The sequence below is a fragment of the Phalaenopsis equestris genome, unplaced genomic scaffold (genome assembly GCF_001263595.1).
Source record: "Phalaenopsis equestris unplaced genomic scaffold, ASM126359v1 Scaffold000400, whole genome shotgun sequence".
Taxonomy (NCBI): domain Eukaryota; kingdom Viridiplantae; phylum Streptophyta; class Magnoliopsida; order Asparagales; family Orchidaceae; genus Phalaenopsis; species Phalaenopsis equestris.
In genome coordinates, this window is record NW_018164842.1 from 97,766 (window position 1) to 120,727 (window position 22,962).

General features: G+C 34.0%; 1 protein-coding gene across 1 annotated transcript; it reads left to right on the top strand.

The window, feature by feature from the left end:
• The first annotated feature begins 8,254 nt into the window (after window positions 1-8,254).
• On the top strand, window positions 8,255-20,352 carry LOC110026771. The gene is given in 8 exon segments (XM_020727882.1): window positions 8,255-8,539; window positions 8,542-9,515; window positions 11,607-11,622; window positions 11,778-11,788; window positions 11,999-12,140; window positions 17,814-19,058; window positions 19,287-19,504; window positions 19,992-20,352. Coding segments are annotated over 6 exon segments (2,502 nt in total). The 5' UTR covers window positions 8,255-8,359; the 3' UTR covers window positions 18,993-19,058; window positions 19,287-19,504; window positions 19,992-20,352.
• The last annotated feature ends 2,610 nt before the right edge of the window (window positions 20,353-22,962 follow it).

Here is a 22,962-nt window from a genome sequence, read left to right on the forward strand (position 1 = left end):
TACTTGAAAGAAAAACACATAAATATCTTTCATTAAAGAACAATATCTCAAAATTAGGCATAAAAATATGTCCATTCAATATCTCAATATGTACTTTTCACTCTTTTTACAAATTTTCATCCTTTTGATTGTACTTGAAAGAAAAACACACAAATACATTTCATTAAAGAGCAATATCTAAAAATATGTACATCCTAAATTTTAATTTAGCTTGAATCTTTTATTATGATTTTAATATAGAAAAAGTTCCAATTTTACTGTCTTAGAAGTCTAAGTAATTTTTGGGACATTCTTGATAAACCATAAAGAAATAAGAAAAACAATCCAAGCATGCAAATACACAACTAAAGTAAAAAGACTTCAAAATATAAAAGAGGCTAGTGGCGCTGAGTCTGCAACATATCCCAAGAAAAGTAGAAAAGGAGACTACTCGAATGATTTTTAAATGTTATGAGCATATGGTGTCCACCTGCATGACTCATGGCAGTCTACGGTTTGTCTGTAGCATTCGGTAGCTCTAGACACCCTCCTAGGACTCTCTAGGACTTGTTTGGGGCAAGAAGCTAAGGTTGGCGACAATTCAACCTTACACAGGAAAACCTGCCATCGGAACGGTCATTCGAGACATAAGATTTTCTTGGTATCTAATTTAATGAATAGAAGTCACCACACATCCCTCTGAAGCCTCTATAACCCAGAGAAGTCACAGAGTCCACCCACGCGTGCTACGGGAAAGTTAGGGTTTATGACAACCTACCCGCGTCGTAGTTTAGTACGACCATTGACATTGATTTCCCCGGTGATTTACCGATTTAAATACTCTGTTTTGGAGTTACGGGATTTCATTTCACTCATACAAAGTCTTCCGTAGCTTACAAATCGAGAAATCCTCTGTCGGGCGCTCCCGATGAAAATCAGGGTTTCGAGCTAACCTGGTGCCCTAGAAATCCAACCCGAGAGCACAACAATTTGACACCAGTCTCTGGACGCCTAGGAGCCATTACAGGTTCTTATATGCCCAAAAATAGCCTAAAACTAACATTTTCTCGAAAAACTAAAAATATGGCACCACCTTCATATATTAAAATTTTAAAATAAAATTTTCTTTGAAGAATGAATGATTAATCTTTATTGTAGAATATTCACCTTATTTATAAGTTTGCTTTTAAATGAGAGAGAGTAATGATCTTTTAAAATTACTTGGTAGCGTTTAAGGACTCTTTTGCCTAGAGCCATGAAAACTTGCTGCGACTATCTTTCGATGTTGCAATATGTAAATTATATATACAGCCTAATATAATATTGATTAGGCATGCTTTTCGACGAATGAGAGTGGAGATCAAATAAAAAGTGAGCATGACATTGAAAAGTTAGTAGATGTTGCATTTATTTGAGGAGAAAATTATCTTTTTTGTAGTTAGTGTTGAGTGATAAAAAAAAATGAACATATTTGTGTCTGCATAGACTTTGAAGATCCTAAGAGAATTTTCTTTACTCATATCGAAAATAATGGTCGACATTGTCTTTTCACACAATTTTTTTCTTCATGAACAAATCTTTGGGCTATAATCAAATCAAGGTGGCTCATGAAGATGAGGAGCTTATTACACTCAAAATCCCAATTGAAACTTAGTGTAACAATCATGTCTTTCGGCTTCAAAAGTGATGGTGCTATATGCTAACAAGCTATAAACAAGTTCTTTGACAAACTCATCCACAAGTACTTTGAATGTTATGCTAACAACTTTGTGATTAAGAGTAGAGAAAGAAGACCATTTATATGACTTCTGAATCTTAAAATCCTCTCTACCAAAGTCTTGAAGTTCATTTAAATCTTTTCCTCACTTACAATACAAACTAAAACATAAAATAAAAAGAAAAAGGGTTGCAACGGCGACGTATGTGGTGGTTGGCACTGGATTAGTCTGGATGTATCTGAATGGATTTTTTCAATCCAAGTCTTCTTTTATAATTTTTCAAAAGGTGTCTTGGTGTCTCTTCAAAATATGTCGTCATTCAACGAATCTTCTAGAAGTTGTCTCCTTTCAAAAGTCAGTTCAATGAATTTTCATGTACATTAGCTATTTTCTACGTTTTTACCAATGGTTGTTTCAAACACCTCATCAAAAATTCATCCAAATTCAATGAATTATTAAATAACTATTTATGGCGCTTAAGCGCGGTGTACCTAGCACTTAGGCGCGACTCTCTCTGTTTAACTGATGCGTAAGAGCCAGTCATTGGTGCTTAGACGTCTCAGTTCATTTTTGCTCCAAATTTGATCATTTTCACTCTTATTACCATTTTTCATTCTTTTTTTATTGTACTTGAAAGAAAAACACATAAATATCTTTCATTAAAGAACAATATCTCAAAATTAGGCATAAAAATATGTCCATTCAATATCTCAATATGTACTTTTCACTCTTTTTACAAATTTTCATCCTTTTGATTGTACTTGAAAGAAAAACACACAAATACATTTCATTAAAGAGCAATATCTAAAAATATGTACATCCTAAATTTTAATTTAGCTTGAATCTTTTATTATGATTTTAATATAGAAAAAGTTCCAATTTTACTGTCTTAGAAGTCTAAGTAATTTTTGGGACATTCTTGATAAACCATAAAGAAATAAGAAAAACAATCCAAGCATGCAAATACACAACTAAAGTAAAAAGACTTCAAAATATAAAAGAGGCTAGTGACGCTGAGTCTGCAACATATCCCAAGAAAAGTAGAAAAGGAGACTACTCGAATGATTTTTAAATGTTATGAGCATATGGTGTCCACCTGCATGACTCATGGCAGTCTACGGTTTGTCTGTAGCATTCGGTAGCTCTAGACACCCACCTAGGACTCTCTAGGACTTGTTTGGGGCAAGAAGCTAAGGTTGGCGACAATTCAACCTTACACAGGAAAACCTGCCATCGGAACGGTCATTCGAGACATAAGATTTTCTTGGTATCTAATTTAATGAATAGAAGTCACCACACATCCCTCTGAAGCCTCTCATAACCCAGAGAAATCACAGAGTCCACCCACGCGTGCTACGAGAAAGTTAGGGTTTATGACAACCTACCCGCACCGTAGTTTAGTACGACCATTGACATTGATTTCCCCGGTGATTTACCGATTTAAATACTCTGTTTTGGAGTTACGGGATTTCATTTCACTCATACAAAGTCTTCCGTAGCTTACAAATCGAGAAATCCTCTGTCGGGCGCTCCCGATGAAAATACTCTATTTATGACTATAGGGGCTTGCCCTTATAGGAAGCTTTTCCCGAACCCAGCATAATATAAACCTTATTTAATTCCTTATATTAAATAGGGGAATTTGTCGGCCAATATATTGGTTTTCGCAGACCAAACAGAGCACAACAATTTGACACCAGTCTCTGGACGCCTAGGAGCCATTACAGATGCTTATATGCCCAAAAATAGCCTAAAACTAACATTTTCTCGAAAAACTAGAAATATGGCACCACCTCCAAATTGGCACCTAAATGCCCAAGGAACGACACTTACGTGCGGGTCACCTCCCGGGTGATGCTTTTTCTCTGTATTTGACATTGCATCAACTCCCGAAACCACTAGAGTCGCAGATGGGTGACTATTCCCCTTTTTCCCTCCTATAGAAGTATCTCGGGCTTCTTTTAGGGGCATTTTGGTCATTTAGAGGAGGGAGTCGAGTTTAATCTATTACCCCTCCCCCTCTCATTTTTGGTTGGCCCCATTTTTTGCCCGGGAGTGCCTTTGGCTTTCGTCCCTCTCTCCCTCCACTTAATCTTCTTCTTTGATGCGGTGAGCCTAGTGGGAGAAGCAGAGGAGTTGTTGTGGGAGGTGTCATTGGGAGGGCACCCCCTTTGAAAAGACCATGGGAGGAGGAGGTGTCGACCTTCCTCCCTTCTTCTTCTTCTTCTTCCTCCTCCCTCGTCTACTTCATCTCCCTCCTCATTTCTTGAGTGAGTGAGAGGATCTTTTTGAGGAGGAGCTCGGGAGCAAGGCGCCACTCTCCTACGTCGGAGGAGAGCTTTAACCTCGCTCGGGGAAGAATCGCTGCAACATCTTCGGAGTGCCACCGGAATGTGAGCTTCTCTTCTATTGATAGGAGAGCTTCCTCCTATTTGAAGAAACACGTCTGACTTCTTCGCTACGGGGAGAACCCTAAACTCTTAGCCAACCCTAGTTTCTTTTGGTGTGTTTGGTTCGGTCGCCCACATGTGGCGGCCGTTAATTTCCTAGAGTTAGTCCTAGGATAGGGAGCATTCGTTGGTCACTCCTAGCGAACACGAGTGATTCTGTTTATTTTGAGTCCTAGGTCGAGTCTCATTGGGTTGGAATCTCAATTTCCCACGGCTTTAGCACTCTCAACCTTCCTTGAATAGTTGGTTGAGTTCGATATCGAGGGATTGAAAAAGCTTTGTAGCTAGCCCATCCAGTGAGATTGTGGGAGTTCGTAGGACGGAAAAAACGTTTTATCTAGTCCTCCCTACGAATGGTGGAGGACTCCCCCTACGAGAAATCAGAGAGAAAAGACCTTCACATTGCCACGTCAAATCCAGGGGCGGCTATGACGCAAATCCAAGAGCGTCAACTCTATATACATACGTGAGGACATTAGGCCAAGTTTTACACATTATTTACGTGGTCGTTAGTGGCATTTTTTATGTGCGGATCGTATTGCATGTTTCATGCATGATTGCTTGAGCACTTCGGGTCGATCGGTCGTATTTCTAATATAGACTCAGTCCAAGGACTCTATCAAATACATTTGAAAAAGAAAATAAGGATTTAACCTGAATGACAATAATGTTAACGAGAAAGTCAACAAAAATAAGACGTATAATGAGCTGTGTCTTTCATCGGGGGAGCTAAATGACACCTGCAAGGAAAAGATTAGAAATCATTATGTGCTTCCCCTTAATGATGTCTTTGTGTGTGCTTATATATAGGCACGACTCCCTGCTGAAGAACATCCTTATATACTATCATGCATAACAAGCACACAAGCACACCAAAAAATACGAAAGTGATGCACGACTAGCACAAGCAAACCATCAGAGAACAATTGTCAGATGTGTCAAAAAAACTACCTAGCATCATAAATCCTAGCCTAGTACATCATCTAACAAAAAGTTTCATAACAAGCATCTAAGTGCAAGGTAAGTCTCCAGGTACGTATGACTTTGACGGGTTCACTACACTGGACTCGTTCTATAGATCCAAGAGATTTAAAGGGTCTAACCGAGGCTGGATTTTAAAAAGAGTTTGTCTTATATACAACCTAGTTTGCTACATGCATATTTTTAAAATTATGGTGAATGTAAAAAGTAGATATATATATATATATATATATATATAGTTTTAAAATAAGAGTCATTAAATGAGGGTCGTGGCGCCTACACGCTAGTCCATTCTCAGGTCGCGTTTAATAATATATTGATATATATATATATATAGACACACACACGCGTTCTTGCATGAGCCCATACAAAATGGGGTTAATAATATATTGATAAAAAAATTTAGTATATAAAGGACATTGAAAAGTGTAAGTTATACTTTATAAGAAATCCCTTTTGAATGTTAATCATTATAAAAAACATGCCAGTAAATATTCTCTTATTGCATGGTCATAGGATATTAAAAATAAATCAATGATAAAAATTGTACATGTTTTACATAATTTTTTAATTATTGATCTAAGCCGATGGCTTATAAAATGAGAAAAAGAGAAACTATTAAGTAAAAATCATCCATGTTTTTCAAGTAATCTAGTTAAATACTTCTCTCTTTTGGTGTCTTATAAATGGCCTATAACTCTTCTCCCTTTTGTAGAACAAATAAACCAATCTCGAACATTTTAGATAGTTATTCCCATTTAATTAATATGATGGATGGATATTTTGTTACTCTCTCGATGGATTTAGATATCATCTCTCAATTTCATGTGAGCTCAAGATTAAGGCTATTTGATTATTATAATGATTGTTCATGATAAAGAAATTATGATTCTTCTTAAATGAAAAAAAATATAAATAGAAAAAAAAAGTAATAAAGTTTTGAAGGCTACAACAATAGGAACAATTTGCAACTTATAACAATAAGGGTGTGACAATAAAAAAAAAACTCTATAATGTCATTGAAATATTGCATAATTAAAAAAACGTAATGCAACAATGATGGCTGCAATATATGGCAACGACATGATTAAGACTATAATAATGAAAATATCAATAAGTAGAAACATTTAAGACTAATTTCATGACAAGAAGATGTTTCTACATAGTGATATTTTCACAAAGTAGGTTACAATGAAGATGTAATAATATCTAAGATATAATATAGAATCATGTCAAATCCTTAAACTATTTATCTCTTAATGCAGCAAATGAAGGCCTTTTTAGGTTGGGAGATGGGAGATGGCATGATTAATCAAAAGAATTATATTCTTAAAGAGAATAAATATTAAATGAATCAATCTAATTTTGTTGTTCTCAAAATATAATTATTATATTATAAGGCAATTTTTTTAAAAGCATTTTCTACATTATATAATAATATAAATCTAAAATAGAACGTTAAAATCAAGAATTAGGTTAATAATTGGGCTAAATTGTTAACCCATACCAAAAACTAGATCAATTATATTAATTTGTATGATATAAAAACAATTCCCTTATGAGTTTTTTGGTAGCAGAATTTGAACAGGATTTAAATAGCATTTAACCTAAATCTTGTAAAACATCAAGCATGATAACTTTAAATCCTACATGATTTTTTTTTTTTTTTTTGAAATTTGAGGGTCACACCCAATTATTCATTTATGAAAAGTAATTTACATTAAAGTCTAAAAAGGCGTCAGCAATGTAAAAAAAAATTCTATAAACTATGAAAAGTAGGAAGGCAATAAACTTCTTAATAAACAATAAAAATACAAAATATGGTGTAAAAAATGATAACAATGAGCTCAGGTTAATCCTTGTAACATGGTGTGACTGACTCCATCTGAAGCTATCTAAGAGAGTAATAGGATTATGGATCGAGATATCAGAGAACTCTCACGATTTAAACTAAAGAAAAGATATATGTAGTCATTAGGGATAATCAACAGGAGTGTATAATATGTTTGACATTTTAAGTACCAAAATAAGTGAGAGTGCATCAAATTTAGAAGCCATACTGCCTAAAACTAGAGTTGTAGCGAAGGAGGAACAACAAGAGTTGCATCTGCTAAATAGAGTGGACTGAAATATTATTGCAACATAAAAGATCCCAATACCAAGTAGTAAAAGCTACAACGAATAATTGGCTGAGTCTTGTTGAGGTGAAGGATTTCTTCATCATTGCTCCATAACAATATAAAAAATTGTTGCAGCATTAAGTCAAGTGTAGTATTCAATGGATAAACAAAACAACATAATCAATATTGTACATCCATCTTAGTATATAAAATACGAGGAGTACAACAATCTTTCATAAAAATTTGAAGCAGACAAGTTAAAATGAACAATAAATGCTAATTCATAAAACAAAAAAGACCTAAGGATGGAAGTTAAAAGAGCCCAATATAATAAAAAAGTGGGACATTAAAAGCACAATGTCAGCAATCCAAAGCATCATCATAGAGAAAACCAACAATTTAGTGTTATAAAGAAAAAATGTCGGCTACTAGCAAGAGGAATATTGCCATAATGCCTCCATTTTTTGCATTTAAGACTACTAGCAAATCGGCTTTTGTTCTTGAACACCTCTTAGGTATAATCAATGTTAAGAGAATATTCTACTATTCATTTCTAACCATCAACAGCGAGAAGTAATATGGACTACAAGTAGAAAGAACATCTTGGTGATTTTGCATTCAAGGTTATCTCTATAAACCAATTAAAGAAAAATATTACACAAAAATATATGTAATGAGATTCAAATTAATTACCACAAATGGTTATCTCTATTATTATAATGAAATTATAATCAAGAGCAATTTTTTTTTTGCAAAATTGTAAATAGTGAATAATTAGTTTAATATATAATTAATTAATAATAGATGTAATTAGAAATAATAAATAAATAAATAAAAATTGTACGCTATTAAATCAATAATTCATATTAAAATTTTATTTGAACTAACATATTTAAATTTTAAAAATAAATTGTTAAATAATTCCTAAAGTTTAACCGAATTCAAATTTAGGAATTTATTTAATTTGAATTTGCAAGATTTACTAAATGATACTTCGTGGGAAATCCTATTAGGCTGCAAAACATGCCCATATTAGGGTTTATTGAAATGCGCCGTCGTCGTTCGCGATTCACCCCGCTGAACTGACCATGGTGCGCATCGTCTATAACAAATGATCCACATCGTCCAGCGAATCAGTAGAAGCCCATGGATCGCCGGAGAGAGGTTTTCTCTGTGCCACCTCACTGTCCTCAACATCTTCGCCGACAAATCTCTGCTTCATTCCTCCTCGAGTTCAGACCTCACCATATCCTACCTCATGAAATCATGCGGCCTCTCACAGTCGGTGGCTCTTTCCCTTCCCTCGCTAATAAAATTAACCTCAAGACCACAGAGAACGCCGACTCCATCCTTGCCCTCCTCCGGGAACATGGCTTCGCTACGAGCCATATTGCTTCTATCATCACCAAGTCTCCTCGCATTCTCTTCTCTGACGCGGAGAATAACATCAAGTCCAAGCTGGAGTTCTTTCTTGGTGTTGGAGTGTCCAACGATAGCCTTGCGAAGCTCATCTCAGCCATACCCTCCATCCTAAAGTGTAGTCTTGAAAACAGGCTCAGACCCAACTTTGATATTCTCAGAAGCATCTGCGGCAGCGACAAACAATTGCTAGCCAACACCTGCAAATTTGCCTGGCTCTTAAGCCGCAACTTCGAGAAGGAGGTCTTCCCGAATTTGAAGACTCTGCAAGATCATGGAGTCCCCCCTTCCAATATAGTAAAATTATCTATCATGATCCCTCAAGTATTGCTGCGCAACCCTGCCCGTTTCAGCAAATCAGTAATTTCGCTGAAAGAAATGGGGTTTGATCTGTCGGCACTGAATTTCGTTTACGGTCTCAAGGCAATTTGGATGCAGAGTAACTCAAATTGGGAGAGGAAGTTCCAGCTCTTCCAGAGTTTAGGCTGGTCGGCGGAGGAGACCTTCTCTGCGTTCAAAAAGTTTCCCGTTTGCATGATGCTTTCAGATAAGAAAATCAAGAGGGGTGTTAACTTTTTTGTGGAGATTATGAATTTTACACCGTCCGTTTTGGCAACACAGCCGATTCTCCTGTGTTACAGTCTTGAAAAGAGAATCGTGCCTAGGCACAACGTTATGAACATTTTGGCCTCCAAGGGACTAGCAAAGAACTTCAAAATGACAACAATATTTTACGCAAGTGAAAAAAGGTTCCTTGAGAAATATGTTTTTAAGTATAAGATTCAAGCTCCAGAAGTCATTCTCGCTTACAAGGATAAAATTGATGTGAAATGCCTTATGTTGAATTAGTCGCCATGGATCATTGAGTTGTAAGCCTTCTACCTGATTTCCGAAGCTGTGCATTTTCTTATTTTGAGTGCCAATTGAGCTTTAAGGTTGCAAGTCATCTTTCATAAAGTTTTTGGGGCATTTACATATAGATCACCCAATTCCTATGTATTTACATATATAATACCTAAATACTTTTCTCTCTACATTTATACCACCCAAGGCTTTCATATCACATTAAAAATACCACAATTTTAACTTTCAAATAGTGAAATACACCTTTCCATGCACCATGCATAGGGAAGGTGATATATATGTAAACTTAAGTGTTAGATACGTATATATATAAGAATTGAATGGTATGTATGTAAATTTTCCAATGTTTTTCGTGTTAAAGTGTCTAATTGCTTATTTTCAGAATCCTTCAAGCTTGAGCTGGTCTGTAATACCATGGCATTTGATTAGCTAAGTTTTTTTTATGCAGTCCAATTTTTTTGATTAGCTATTAATTAGACTTGCAATGGTTCTATCTTTAAAGATTCCTACGTTTCTTTTATTTAACAAACAATCTACACCTTATTTTATCACACGCTTGTTTTCGCGTTTTGGAAAATTTACTTGAATTTTTGCATTGCACGGGAGCTGATATTGGAGGTTCTAGAACTCCAGTGCTTCTTCTATTGCTCTGCAGTTAATGTTAGTATGGATGAAAAGGCTAAAGTTGTCTTAATTTGAATGTGTTTTTTATGAAAGTCTGCAGGTCCTTGTTGTAGCTGTAGATACTTTTTTATGTTAGGCAAGTGGAATATGGCAGAGGCAGCGTTTACTCTTTGTGGCCATTCAGTTTTAATTTTAATAGGCTATGTCGACGTGGAATACTGGAAGGTATCAGTTTGTTCCTTCTATGAGCAATCATCCTGATCAATTACTGATTAATTTCAGCAGTATTAGCAGTTTATTGGACTTAAGAGATTTTTATTTAAACATTTATTCGTTGAGATTTTACCATAAAGGTAAGTATAGAAAGAGGAAATGTTTCACTGGAATATGATAACAATTCTACTTTAATTTGAAACTAAAGATAGCAGATCTCATGCTGCAATGACCTGCCAGAGCTTCTCATTGATACTTCATCAGTTATTCCTAGGAATATTTAATAACCTGCTCTTTGGATTAAATTGCAATTATATGAAGAAATTATGAGCGCATTGCTTGTTATTCTAAAGCTGAACTTTCATGCTGTTTTACATGTATTTGTGATCTCCCAAGTTTGGAAACTTTTAGAGTTCTGGTTATACTTTCCAGAACGAATTTTTGAGGCATGGTCATTGCATTTTCTGCAATCAAATGTTCTTTTCATGAACGAATATCAATTAAACAGAAATCAGTGATCTTTACATCTTTATCATACACAGTTAGTAATCTGTTTAATGTTTTTATGCTGCTGCTTTTTTTGCGAGTCTTGTATTATCATACTTATTTAAATTGGAGGTATAAATGATGATTGTATGCTGTATTTGAATTTATTTTCGTTGAATTGTTTGCTATAGTGAGCATTTGAAAATTTAGTTCGGGTGCCCTTAAAGTCTATTGTGTTCAAGCTTTCAAAATTGTGCAATGAGAAGAAGGATGTTTTCTAAGGTGAAATTCCAGAGAGAGAGAGAGAGAGAGAGAACATCTTTGATCCATGAGTATCCAACAGGGATGTAAATGAGTCGAGCAGAGCTCAAGCCGCCCTAAACTCAAGCTCAAGTCGTAAGATCGAGCTCATAACTTGAGCTCGAACTCGGCTCGGGCCAATTATGCCCGGCTTGAGTTTGGCTTGAAAGCTCCATTTTGAGTTGGACTATGATAAAAGTATCTTAAAAACTTATGGAATAGTAAAAACTTTATTTATTATACCAAAATTAAGATTAATTAATGTAATTGAGTTAACTCTAAAATTCTGACCCCAAAGTACACTTTCCATCCCGCATAGTTGACTGAGTGCTTTTGTGCTCATCCATGTAGCTGTATGTCGGAAAGCTTTAGGAGGAGCTTCTTTTGATTTTGAGAAATAAGGTGATATGGACTTTCCATCTTTGCTCTATTTATCTTTGTTTCTTGTTCAGCTTCTATGCCAGAATGGTATCAAAGTCAAAACTGTAGCGTTATTCAGGCTTTTCATGCATTTAAATAAACCTTTTTATTTGTGCTTACATGTGCTTTTATGACAAAAAAAAAAGTGTAGTATGTGATCTGTTACTGTCAGCTAACTTGATTACTTAATGTGATTTCTGCAGCTATTGCTTCTGTCTGTGCTTCAGTTCAAGGAATCTGCTGTGGAACATTAAATGATAGACTATGAAAGATTGCTTCAATCTCTCTGAGCTTTCTTTCTTTTTCTGTATGCCTTCTTTTGAGGCCATGGGCCCTGTTTTATGGCCCTTCAGTTCTTTTGAGGCCATGTATCAGTTTTGCCGCAATTTTGGAGATTTTGTAGTTGTTGAATGGCTGAGTGCAGGCCACAGGGCTTTAGACTCTTTGTGAAGAAGCCAATAACATCTCCAATTGGTTTCTCTTCTTCTATAAAGCCAACTTTGGACCAGAGAACAGCATCAGATGACCTCATCATGACCATTGTCAGCAATTTCTCCACCTTAATTGTAAGTCAGTTTTAGGGATAATTATAATTGTTACTTTTAAGCTAATTTTAACTATTTGAGTTTCTTTAGTTAGTTTGATCGTATAAGATATTGTTTTAATGGTCCAATAGAGTTTCTGTTTGTCATCACTTGCTGGAACACAATATATACCTTTTTTTTTTTTTGTTTAAGGTATGAATATCATAACATTCAATAGAATATCACACTCATATTTTTAATTTTTTGTCATGATAATTCAACAGAGTGAAGTTATATATCAAATAGTTGCTGTGGGCTAGGAAAATTTTCACCTGATTCTTTGCCCATGGTACTGTGGATTGGATATCATATAAAACACTACTCGCAATTTCATCTTTATTTTATGAGGCATTTATGATGATATGGTTCAAGGATTCCTATATGTGCGAGCATAAGTGAGTGATTACCTTTTGTTGATTGCAAGATAGAACGTTTGATTAAGGTTAGTTGGTATATTCTAAATGCTTAATTATGTGTGAATATAAGTGAGTGATTACCTTTTGTCGATTGCAAGATAGAACTTTTGATTAAGGTTGGTATATTCTAAATGCTTAATCTATAGTAATAACAATTTGATTTGAAAGCAAAAAAATATACTCTATTGTTAATTTAATAACAATTTGATTTGAAAGAAAAAAAATATACTCTATTGTTAATTTAGAGTAGAACGATGACGAGCCCAGTTAAGTTCATATGGTTGTCACGGACCCAATTCTACTTATGTAGTGAAACTGGTTGATGAAGCTTAATTAAAGATCCTTGTCAATGACTGCATGTTACATCATTTAAAATTTTACAGACTTGCGGTGAAAATTTATTAAAGGGGCAATGTTTTAGTTGATTTCAAATATCAAGGAGCTTCATGCCCAATCAGTTGTTTCTTATGCTGTACAAATAATTATGAATGGGGAATATTCAGGTTTTTATCATACATATTATGGTTATTATTTTGTGGCAAACCCACCAGATCATAGGGCACATGCCACGTTTTGGCTAGAATAGGATTTTGTAATATAATCATATGGACACACTTGATATTACATTGATTGTTTGTTAGCTTGAATTAAACTTAAATTGCCATTCATGGCAAGTTGTTGTGGATAATAGATGAATAGTTGCTCTAACCTTAAAGCTTGCAATTGTTATTTGAGCATTTTTTTAAGTTATTGCAATTTTCAACTTCTTTTTTTTGCAGGGGCATTTACATGCATGCCACCCAATTCATATGCATTCCCATATATAACTCCTAAACTTTGCTTTTTTACATTTATACTCCCCAAATCTTTTATATCACATAAAAAGTACCCCTATTTTAACTTTTAAAAAGTGAATTGCATTCCTTATGCATAGGTCAGATGTTATGTATGTAAAAAATTGAAGTTTATATGTTGATGTGTAAATACACAGGAATTTAGTGGTATGTATGTAATTTTTTTTGAAGGGTCATAAATTTAGGTGGAATTTTCTCCAATTATAATACTATTTTGAATGTGCTATCCTCAATTTTCTAGCCCAATGTTGTTTGAAAATTTGAGGTTGTTTTCATGTTAAGGGATCCTTTTCGACTAAAATTTGATGTCTACACAATCATTGTAAGAAAAAAGTTTGTTGAACCATTTGTCTTTATGATTGTGAACTTAATTTTTAGAATGAATATCTCCAGTGATCATGTGTGATAAATGGACCCATCACTCGTGTTATAGAAGGTTTGATGAATTTTGTTGTTTTGAATCTTGTTGTCTTTGTTTAAGAAGGATTTGGTTCACAAATCTATGTGTAATTCACAAGTTCATTTAAACATTCAGTCGCAATCTCCTATTTTTTATCATCATTGAAGCGCTTGATGAATAATGTGAAAACATTGTATATTTGTATTAAATAGCACAACATAAGTATTTGGATAATGAGATTTCATGCATGTTTTAAAATGCAATTGAAATATTTAGGAGCATTGGTTATCATTGTATCATCCCTAGATCCATCATGTGATTGACTCCATTTTGACAATCAATGCATGCGCCTCCTCTGACAATGTTCAACATATGCCCAGTAAATCCTTCGATCTTGTTAGTGTTCTCGTCAAATTATGTCTTCTTGCATAATTCCTCAAGGACTAGCCATGCTTCTTAACTCTTTTTTTAAGTTCTCGTGGACATGTATTGCAAAATGTAGATGTGCTAGCCAAACATTTTCTCAATGATCATAAACCAAGCTAAAATATTTATGTGATATTATCCATGTCTTTTCTCAATCGAGCCAGTTGATCAATTTATATATTGAGAAATCACAACCATGATTCATTTTCTTTCTGCCCAATAGTAGCAAAGGTGAAGGGAAATAGCCCATTATCGGCTTCAGTTCTAACGATGACTTGCTACATATTTCTATAGATGGATGTGGAACCATAATTTGAAGATCTTTATTGCCCCCACATAGACCTCAACTCTTGGATGCCAATCATTTCCAATGATATGACAGTAATTGATGATTTATTACAAACGCCCAACTATTAGTCTACTCTTATTTAAAAAAAGGAGCATGTACATACATATCACACATATTAAAGCATGGATTGTCAGCAAACTCACACCACCTAGATAAAAATATGTAAAGGAGAAGAGTGAAATATTGAGAAATAGAAGAAAAAATCTTTAGAGTATGGAGATGAAACTGAAAACTTCTAGTATGATCTCTCGAAAAGAAGAAAAATAAGGAAAAAAACCTCCTTTCTGTCTAGGCTCTCCTATTTGTAGATTTGAGTACGCCTGCAAGGTTTGTTATATAAATGGCTACACAGTAAAGAGAAAATATATTCAAAATAGTAGGAATGATGGAGCAACTTGTATAGCTCATTTTATGTTGTGTAACTTTGTCTGGTTATAAGGTGAACTGATAAAGTCGTCATGACTTCCGAAATTAGCTGACCGAATTGTTCTCTGTCGAACTTATTAGGCAAGTTTTTGTCTGATTTTTCTGGTTGAGTAAGCCAACATGAACTGGCATGTGTCATACCATTCAAATGAGTCAACTAAAATTGGCAGAGCGAGTTTGTCAAGTTGTCCTGCCGAATTGATCAAATTTGACTGTCGCTTTGTGCTTTCTTTGAATATGCCTTTCTCTGAATATGTTTGGAATATTCTGATCACGTGATGTGCTTCATTTTTACCCATGTGTTGGACTTCGTAATGGGTTTTTTAAAGTTGTACAACAAAATTCTTATATATTTATATATCTAACACTTAGATTTTCATATTCACATACTTAACACTCAAATCTTTGGTATTACATTAAAAATACTATTATTATTAACTTTTTAATATTGAAATATAGTTTTTTCATGCATAAATTTATGACAATATGCTATAAATATAAATATCAAAATTTAGGTGTCAGTTATGCAAAATACATAAAAATTATGTAGTTAGGATGTATATTTTTCTATATAGAAAAAAATTCTTATGCTTGAAGCCCAACCATTTACATAGACCATAACCCCGACATGCATGGGAAGTATTTCATTTAATGCAATCTGATGGATCATGTTGAAAGCCATTCTAATCTTCTCTAATTGACTCCAACAAAATCAAGATGCATGGAATTGAATAAGGGCGTGATCTCATTTCATGCCATAATTTCAAAACTCATCATGGAATTGGTAAGCTTATTCAACAGCACAAATGTGATGTTAAAGATTTAAGTGCTATGTATGTAAATATGAATGTTTGTGTTAAATATGAGATGCAAATAAATAAGAATTGTGTTCGTAAGGCTTAGCATTTGGTACAAAAGATGTCCAGCAAATTTCAAATTAAATGACCATGCGAAAGCCCCGTATTTTCCATTCGCAACTCTACACAAGTCCAAAATTATTCGTTGCTATACTTGGTTAAAAAAAAGTCTCAACATTTATAAACACGTATACATGGCTTTGTTAAAATGTATGATAAAGCTTATTTTCAGATGGGATCAACTCGTTTGCAGCAAAACGAAGTATATTCATATGAGAAATTAAAACCCACTAAAACTTCAAAAGAAATAGATATATTCTATAATTTTTTTAGCAGTTGTTTTTATGAATGATTATAATGTTTATATTAAATATGGACCTATGAATTAAAAAAATATGTATATTTTATGTATACTATTCTATTCGTATTAGTAATTGTATAATATTTTAAATTAAGAGTTTCTACATGTGTATGATAAGTGTGTGTGTGTATATCTCTCTGTATATATGTGTGCGTGCGCGTGTGATATGTTTCTTTAAATTTTTTTGAAATAATAAGAGTTTCATAGAGTGCTAAATTTTTATTTATTTATTTTTTGTTTTTGAGAATCTACAAAATTTAAATTATTTACACCAAATCTATATATAATATATTAAGCCAATTTAAAAAAAATATATATCATGATAAAATGGACAAAGTAAATATATCTAATATATGTTTAGTGATATAACTAATATCTATTCTTAAGCAAATTACAAAAAAATAAAAAATAAAATTAAGGAAAAAGCTTATAGCAAATTGTTTAGAAGCATTTTGCATGAATTACTTTAAAATCATGGCGCGTGACATTTAAATGTTTAAATCACGTATTTATTAATTAATTAAATTTTATTCAAATTATTATAATAAAATAAAAAATTTACATATTTTGATAATGTTTTTGCCATTTTTTAATGATTTTTATATTCGTAGATTTTATTTTGACATAAAATTATTAAATTAAAAATATTTTTTTTTATGATAGATGTCACACAAATGTCACATGCAGCTTAAATGGATCATCTAAGTTTTGATTTCAATAAATTAATTGTCAAACCGGATGCCTCAAACAATACAAAAAGTGCTTCAATTTGAATTCCAATCAACTCGAATCAAACACTTAAAAATATAATCAGAATGATTGAAATACTAATTAAATTTGACATGTTTGATGGTAGAATAATGCGGCTTGATGAGAAAAGGCCAATAAGCCTAGGATTATTCAATTTCGAGAGTGATGGGGAATTTAAATGTTGAATAGAGTGCTTATTATATTAAAAATTATAAATACACTCACATTACTCACAGAGAGAATGGAATAGTGAACTGAAAACTAAATCAATATTCATGAAAAAAGCCAAAAGTCAACAATCAATAACAATCGCTTGTAATTGTTGTAATCCCAATAATTATAGCCTAATTAATACTAAAGTAATGTATTGTCACTTAATTGGTGTTGTACCTAGAATGTACGTGGCCCGTCCACTTCTCTAATCCCTCCTCTTCCAAAAAAAAAAAAAATCAGATCACGAGTTCTGATGCACGACATCAAGACTCCAATCACTATCTATCATGTGTACAATCTAACCCCACTATATATTAAATTATTTAGTTTTTCTTGAAATCAGATCATGAGTTCTGATGCACGACATTAAGACTCCAATCACTATCTATCATGTATGCAATCTGACCCCACTATATATTAAATTATTTAGTTTTTCTTGAGATTTATATATGTGGCAGATAGTATTTGGGGTCTTTATGTACTTTTGAATCATGACCCCTTCAAACAGCTATTAGGTGTGAATCCGGTCATGTAAATTTCATTATATTTTAATCATATTAATTATAGGAATATAATAAAAAGAATGCAGCACCTATTTTATAGGCGCCTAACAATTATTCCTCCTTCACCACTATGCTTCGCCTGCTTCGCTTCAAGCCTAGCCACCATCTCCACTACTCGACCAGCACCAGATCCACCACATCCCCAACTCCTCCCCCTCAATCCCCACCACTCGTCACTGATCCCACCCTCACCCTCTACTTTCTCCAAAAATCCTGCAACCTCTCTCCCTCCGCCGCCGCCGCCGCCTCCAAAGAAATCAACCTCAAATCGACCAAAAGACCCCATTCCGTCATCTCCCTCCTCCGCAACCACGGCTTCTCCGACGACCACATCACCGCCCTCATTTCCCGCCTTCCCAAACTCCTCCTCGCTTGCCCCACTCGCACCCTCAAACCCAAGCTAGACTTGTACGCATCCCTCGGCCTCTCCAATGACGACTTCGCCGATCACATCTACACTCGAGCTCGCATCTTCCTTTCCAGCATTAAAAATCGCCTTGCACCCAACCTTCGTCTCCTTCGCCTCCTCATACCCTCCCACGCCGACCTCCTTGCCGCTGTTCGCCGTTATCCCGCTGTCATTCTCTCCGATCTGCAAAACATAGTTCCCGATAAGACCAAGCCTTTGCTAGATTACGGGCTCCCTATGGACGGTGTACTCAAGCTGATCGCTTTGCACCCAAAGTGTTTGACGAAATGCTCCACTAAATTTGACTCGTGTCTTGCGGCTGTGAAAGAGCTGGGCATCAACCCATCAAGCTCGACCTTCGTTCACGCCTTTGCGGTGATTTCTAAGGTGCCGGCCCCTGTTTGGAAAAGCAGGGTGCAGAATTTTTTGAGCTTGGGTTGGTCGATGGATCAAATTAGTGGCGCGTTTGCGAGGCATCCTTACTGTATGTCATCATCGGAGGAGAAGGTGAGGAGAAATTTGGAGTTTTTTGAAGAGAAGCTCGGTTGGGGGCCGGCTAAGGTGTCCTGTTCGCCAGTGCTTTTGTCTCTGAGTTTTGAGAAAAGGATTGTGCCGAGGTATGGCATGCTTAAGCTTCTTGATGAGAGGGGTTTGTTGAGGGATGGCATGACCTGCCGCCATTTTTTATTGGGGGAGAAGAGGTTTAACAAGAATTATGTGGATAAGTACCAGCAAACTGTTCCAGAGATCTTGGAAGCTATTAGTGGAAAGTTGGGAGCTTTGTCTTCTTCAGGGATGGAGGAGACATAGGATTTTTTTTTTCTTTCTTCTTCAACTCTACTCAGGCCGAATTTCTTTTCCATCAAAACAATTAAGGTTTGCCCCATTCTTATATACCAAAGAAGGAAGCAAGGTTTTTCAAGTAAAAATTTTATTTATTGTTCTAACCCGGATCTGCATTGGGAATATATCAATCAGATACTGTATATATTTGGATGGTTTACCTTCGGGGTATTAAAAAATATATTCTTGCTTCTGGTTGGAACTCTTATTTACATTATTTGAAGCATTCTTAACTTCTTCTGTGGCTAAAATTTTATACAGGATCAAATATTACGCTGCTCGAAAGATGAAGAAATGAAATTTGAAGGATGATATTACTCCTGAAATTGTGAACTTATATTTTACAAATGATTTCATCAGTGCCACCTCTTTTCCTTATTTTTTACAGGTTCAAAAATAAAATGAGGGAAAAAAAAAACAAACAGCATGTGCTGTAACATCTGCGGGCACCGAATCCCATTCTACTCGGGCAAAATATGGTATAAACCTTCCTTACTGAATCAAATCTCCAAAAATTTTCTTTATTTTTTAGAGATGCTAAACAAGCCATTATTTTTTGTTTTTCTTAGTCTTCTGAAAGTTGAGAGCTTCGGCTTTGATCTTTATGATAGGGCTTATAAAAATTATTATACAAAAGCAATAACAGTAATGAAAGAAGAACTAATTTGCATAAATTCATATGCTAGAAATTTATTTTGGTTTAAGCCTTTTATTATTGACATTTAGATTTACATTCTCTGGAGCTAAAGTTTTTTTTGATTTGATTTACTCATTTTAAGGTCTTTCTTAGTATAAGTTATGCTGAGCTTCATTTTTTTAATTTGAAATATTTTCACCAATTTAACATGGCATTCGGCTGCATAAATTTTTTGAGATTTCAATTGATTAACATATTATGGTCATAAGTCCTTATGAATTAATTATGTATTCAAGTTTGGACTGACTTCTACAGTATCCATTTGCTAGGGCCGAAGGTTTGTGTTGGGTCATAACATTTGAGGTTATTGCATAAAGACTCTCCATGTTTCAATCCTTCATTTTTTGGGTTCAACTGCAAATTCCATTGTTTGTTGATTTTATTATACTAATTTTTGCAGTCTATTTGCATGCACAATGAAGATTTCATGTGGATCGATTGTTGGATTAGAGTGGGGGCTTGCTAGAATCTGTTTCTTGTTTCACGTGCTTATTTGGTATGTATTACTTTTGAGGGATATTTGTGTGATTGTGATGTTGTTGTCATCCTCAACCTCATGTGAGGTAGTTTGCCCATTTGTTATGTTGCGAACATACACTCAATACTCAATTTTGTCGATCATAACTTTCACTGGGTTGTGTTTTCTTGCCTTTCTTTATGATTGATCGATGGATACACATATTGTACATGCCCTAGTTTTGATTTTACACCCATGTGTAGTTCAGGCAAAGATGTGTGTCATAGGCACACGAGAACACACATAGGGTTTTCAATCGCAAAGATTCAATGTTCTCCATCAACACACATGATCTAAACTATCTGATCTTTAATCAAATGATTAAGGTCAATTCTTTTATGTATGAGAATTGGTTCTCATTGGTTTCACAATTGCATGTTAGTGGGTTACCATGTATGATATGCACATCACAATGTCAATGTTAAGTTTGGCTTAGCCATTTTGGGATCTACTAAAACTTTGTGAGATTGTTAAAACACAATAGTAAAAATATTTTAAGGACACGTATCTAGTGCCTAAGACACCATAAGGCTAAACTTACTCTTCCATGGGGTCCATAAGGCCTTAGGACATTTTAAAATAACCTCTTTCAGTTATCTTAATACTTTGAAAATATAAAAGCATATGAGCAGAAGCCTTATTTTAAATCATTTGGGCATTAACAATGATTGTAACCTTAAACTTTTTTTTTCCTCAAATTATCTTAAGTAGACTAATGAATATTTTTAGAAATGTTATAATGCCTCAAAACAATATATTAATTTAATGCCCTTGAAACTCTAGCCTTATCCTAATAGAACCTAAGTGACTTAGTTTTCTACACTGGAATATTCTACTTGATTTAGACAGACTACTGGTTTGTCTTAATAGTCTTAAATGATTTTAAGCTTGTTGGGTCTTGATTAATTTAAGTTATCCTCCTTTGGGCATAATGATGTATTTCTCCAACTTGGGTTCGAATGTCTATACTGTTGGACTCTTTTAACTCTAAGATAGCATGGCCCATTTTATGGTATAATTTATAGGTCCATCTTTATGGCTTATTAAAATTCACATGCCCTTAGATGAGGAAGTTAGGATCCCATAGTAGGTTTAATCCCATTGTTCAGTTTTGCATATTATATCCCTAAATTCCCGAAGCTAAGATCATGATATGGATTATCTTTCACTCTATTAGTATCTTATTATTTTCTAGTTTTTTAGATTTAGGACTCAAAACTTGGAGAACTTTTATCACCATTTTCTCATTTCTTAAATCATATCTTCTTAAATTATATGTTCTTAGACCTTTGCGAAGACATGGACAACTTTTATATGGGTCGTGTTCATCACTTTGAGGTTCTTGTGACACTTAATGATGAAACCTTGACTCATAACAATGTCTTAATAAATTGAATAAGTCATCATTGATTCAAATTGAAACCATCCCTATTTAATGAATTTGAACCCTCTTTAATAAAATAATGATAACTTGGACATCACATTGTTTATTAGAATACCATGTACTAACTTATCAAACATTTGATGATATGATAAGCACATACTTTTCTTTTGTGCTTGTTGAGTAATGTACCCATAGTCTAGCATAGCTATATTGCTTGTGATTATATGCACTAGGATAGAGATATTTGTTATAGGTGCTTTTTTTCTTAATGCTCTTACAAGCACTATGTTGATGGCTCTAGTACCGTATTGTGCTAGGCTAAAAATAAATGTCTTGAAAAGTTTTAACATAGCGTGCCTCCATGCACGTTTGCTTTAATTATATACTTTTAGTCTAATAAAAACTTTATAGAATATGAGTGATTAAGATGGTAAGAGGTCATATGTTGAGCTAAATTGAAACAAACATAATATCCCACGTCATACTTCTATATTTGTTTTCTTAGGGCTAGGTTACATACCTAGTAAATCTAAGCTACTTTTTTTTTTCTTTTGTCGTGTATTACATAATGCAACTACACTTTTAGACATCTCACATTTCTTGTTTTGATTTAATGTGATTTCGTAATTAAGTATGCCCTAAAAATGTTTCATTTTCACTAAGTTTATTGATTGTGATATAATTAGCTTGATGTGTTATCGTTATGTTTCCAAGTTGTTGACTATTTTATGTTAATATTTAAGCAATCTAAAAACAACTATAAGGAAAAATTTTCTTAAAATATTTTGCACGACTTCTCTTTAAAATAAGATTTTATAACAAGCAACTTTAGCCCATTTCATGGATCAGGGATGTGCAATCAGTATTGGACTGTTTGTCTTGTCTGTTAACAAGTGTTTTATAAAATTATTAAAACCTCAAACTAATATTTACATATGTATAATGTCATGAGTTCACATATTAAATTTATGTATATATCTCACTAAGAACTAGATAAGTAAATTCAAATTTACATGAGTTTAATATTATGTTCATTTATGGTCGGGTTACATTTTCTTTAGCTGTTATGGAAAAAATACCCTTCCTTTTATTTTTGAAGTGATTATGTCCTGTATTTGTATATGGACGTAATATCATGGTTCAAATTCAATTAGATTGGTTTAGGTGATTGTTCTTTCCAAGCATGACTTTACAACCATGTCATAGCCTTAATGGCGTGTTTAATTCATTGCTTTAAAATTAGGCCTTAGATTAGCATCATTTTTATGGTGTTATAGTTCTCATTATTTGATAGTCTGAAAAGATATTTAGAATAAAAATTCACGACTGTCATATTTTC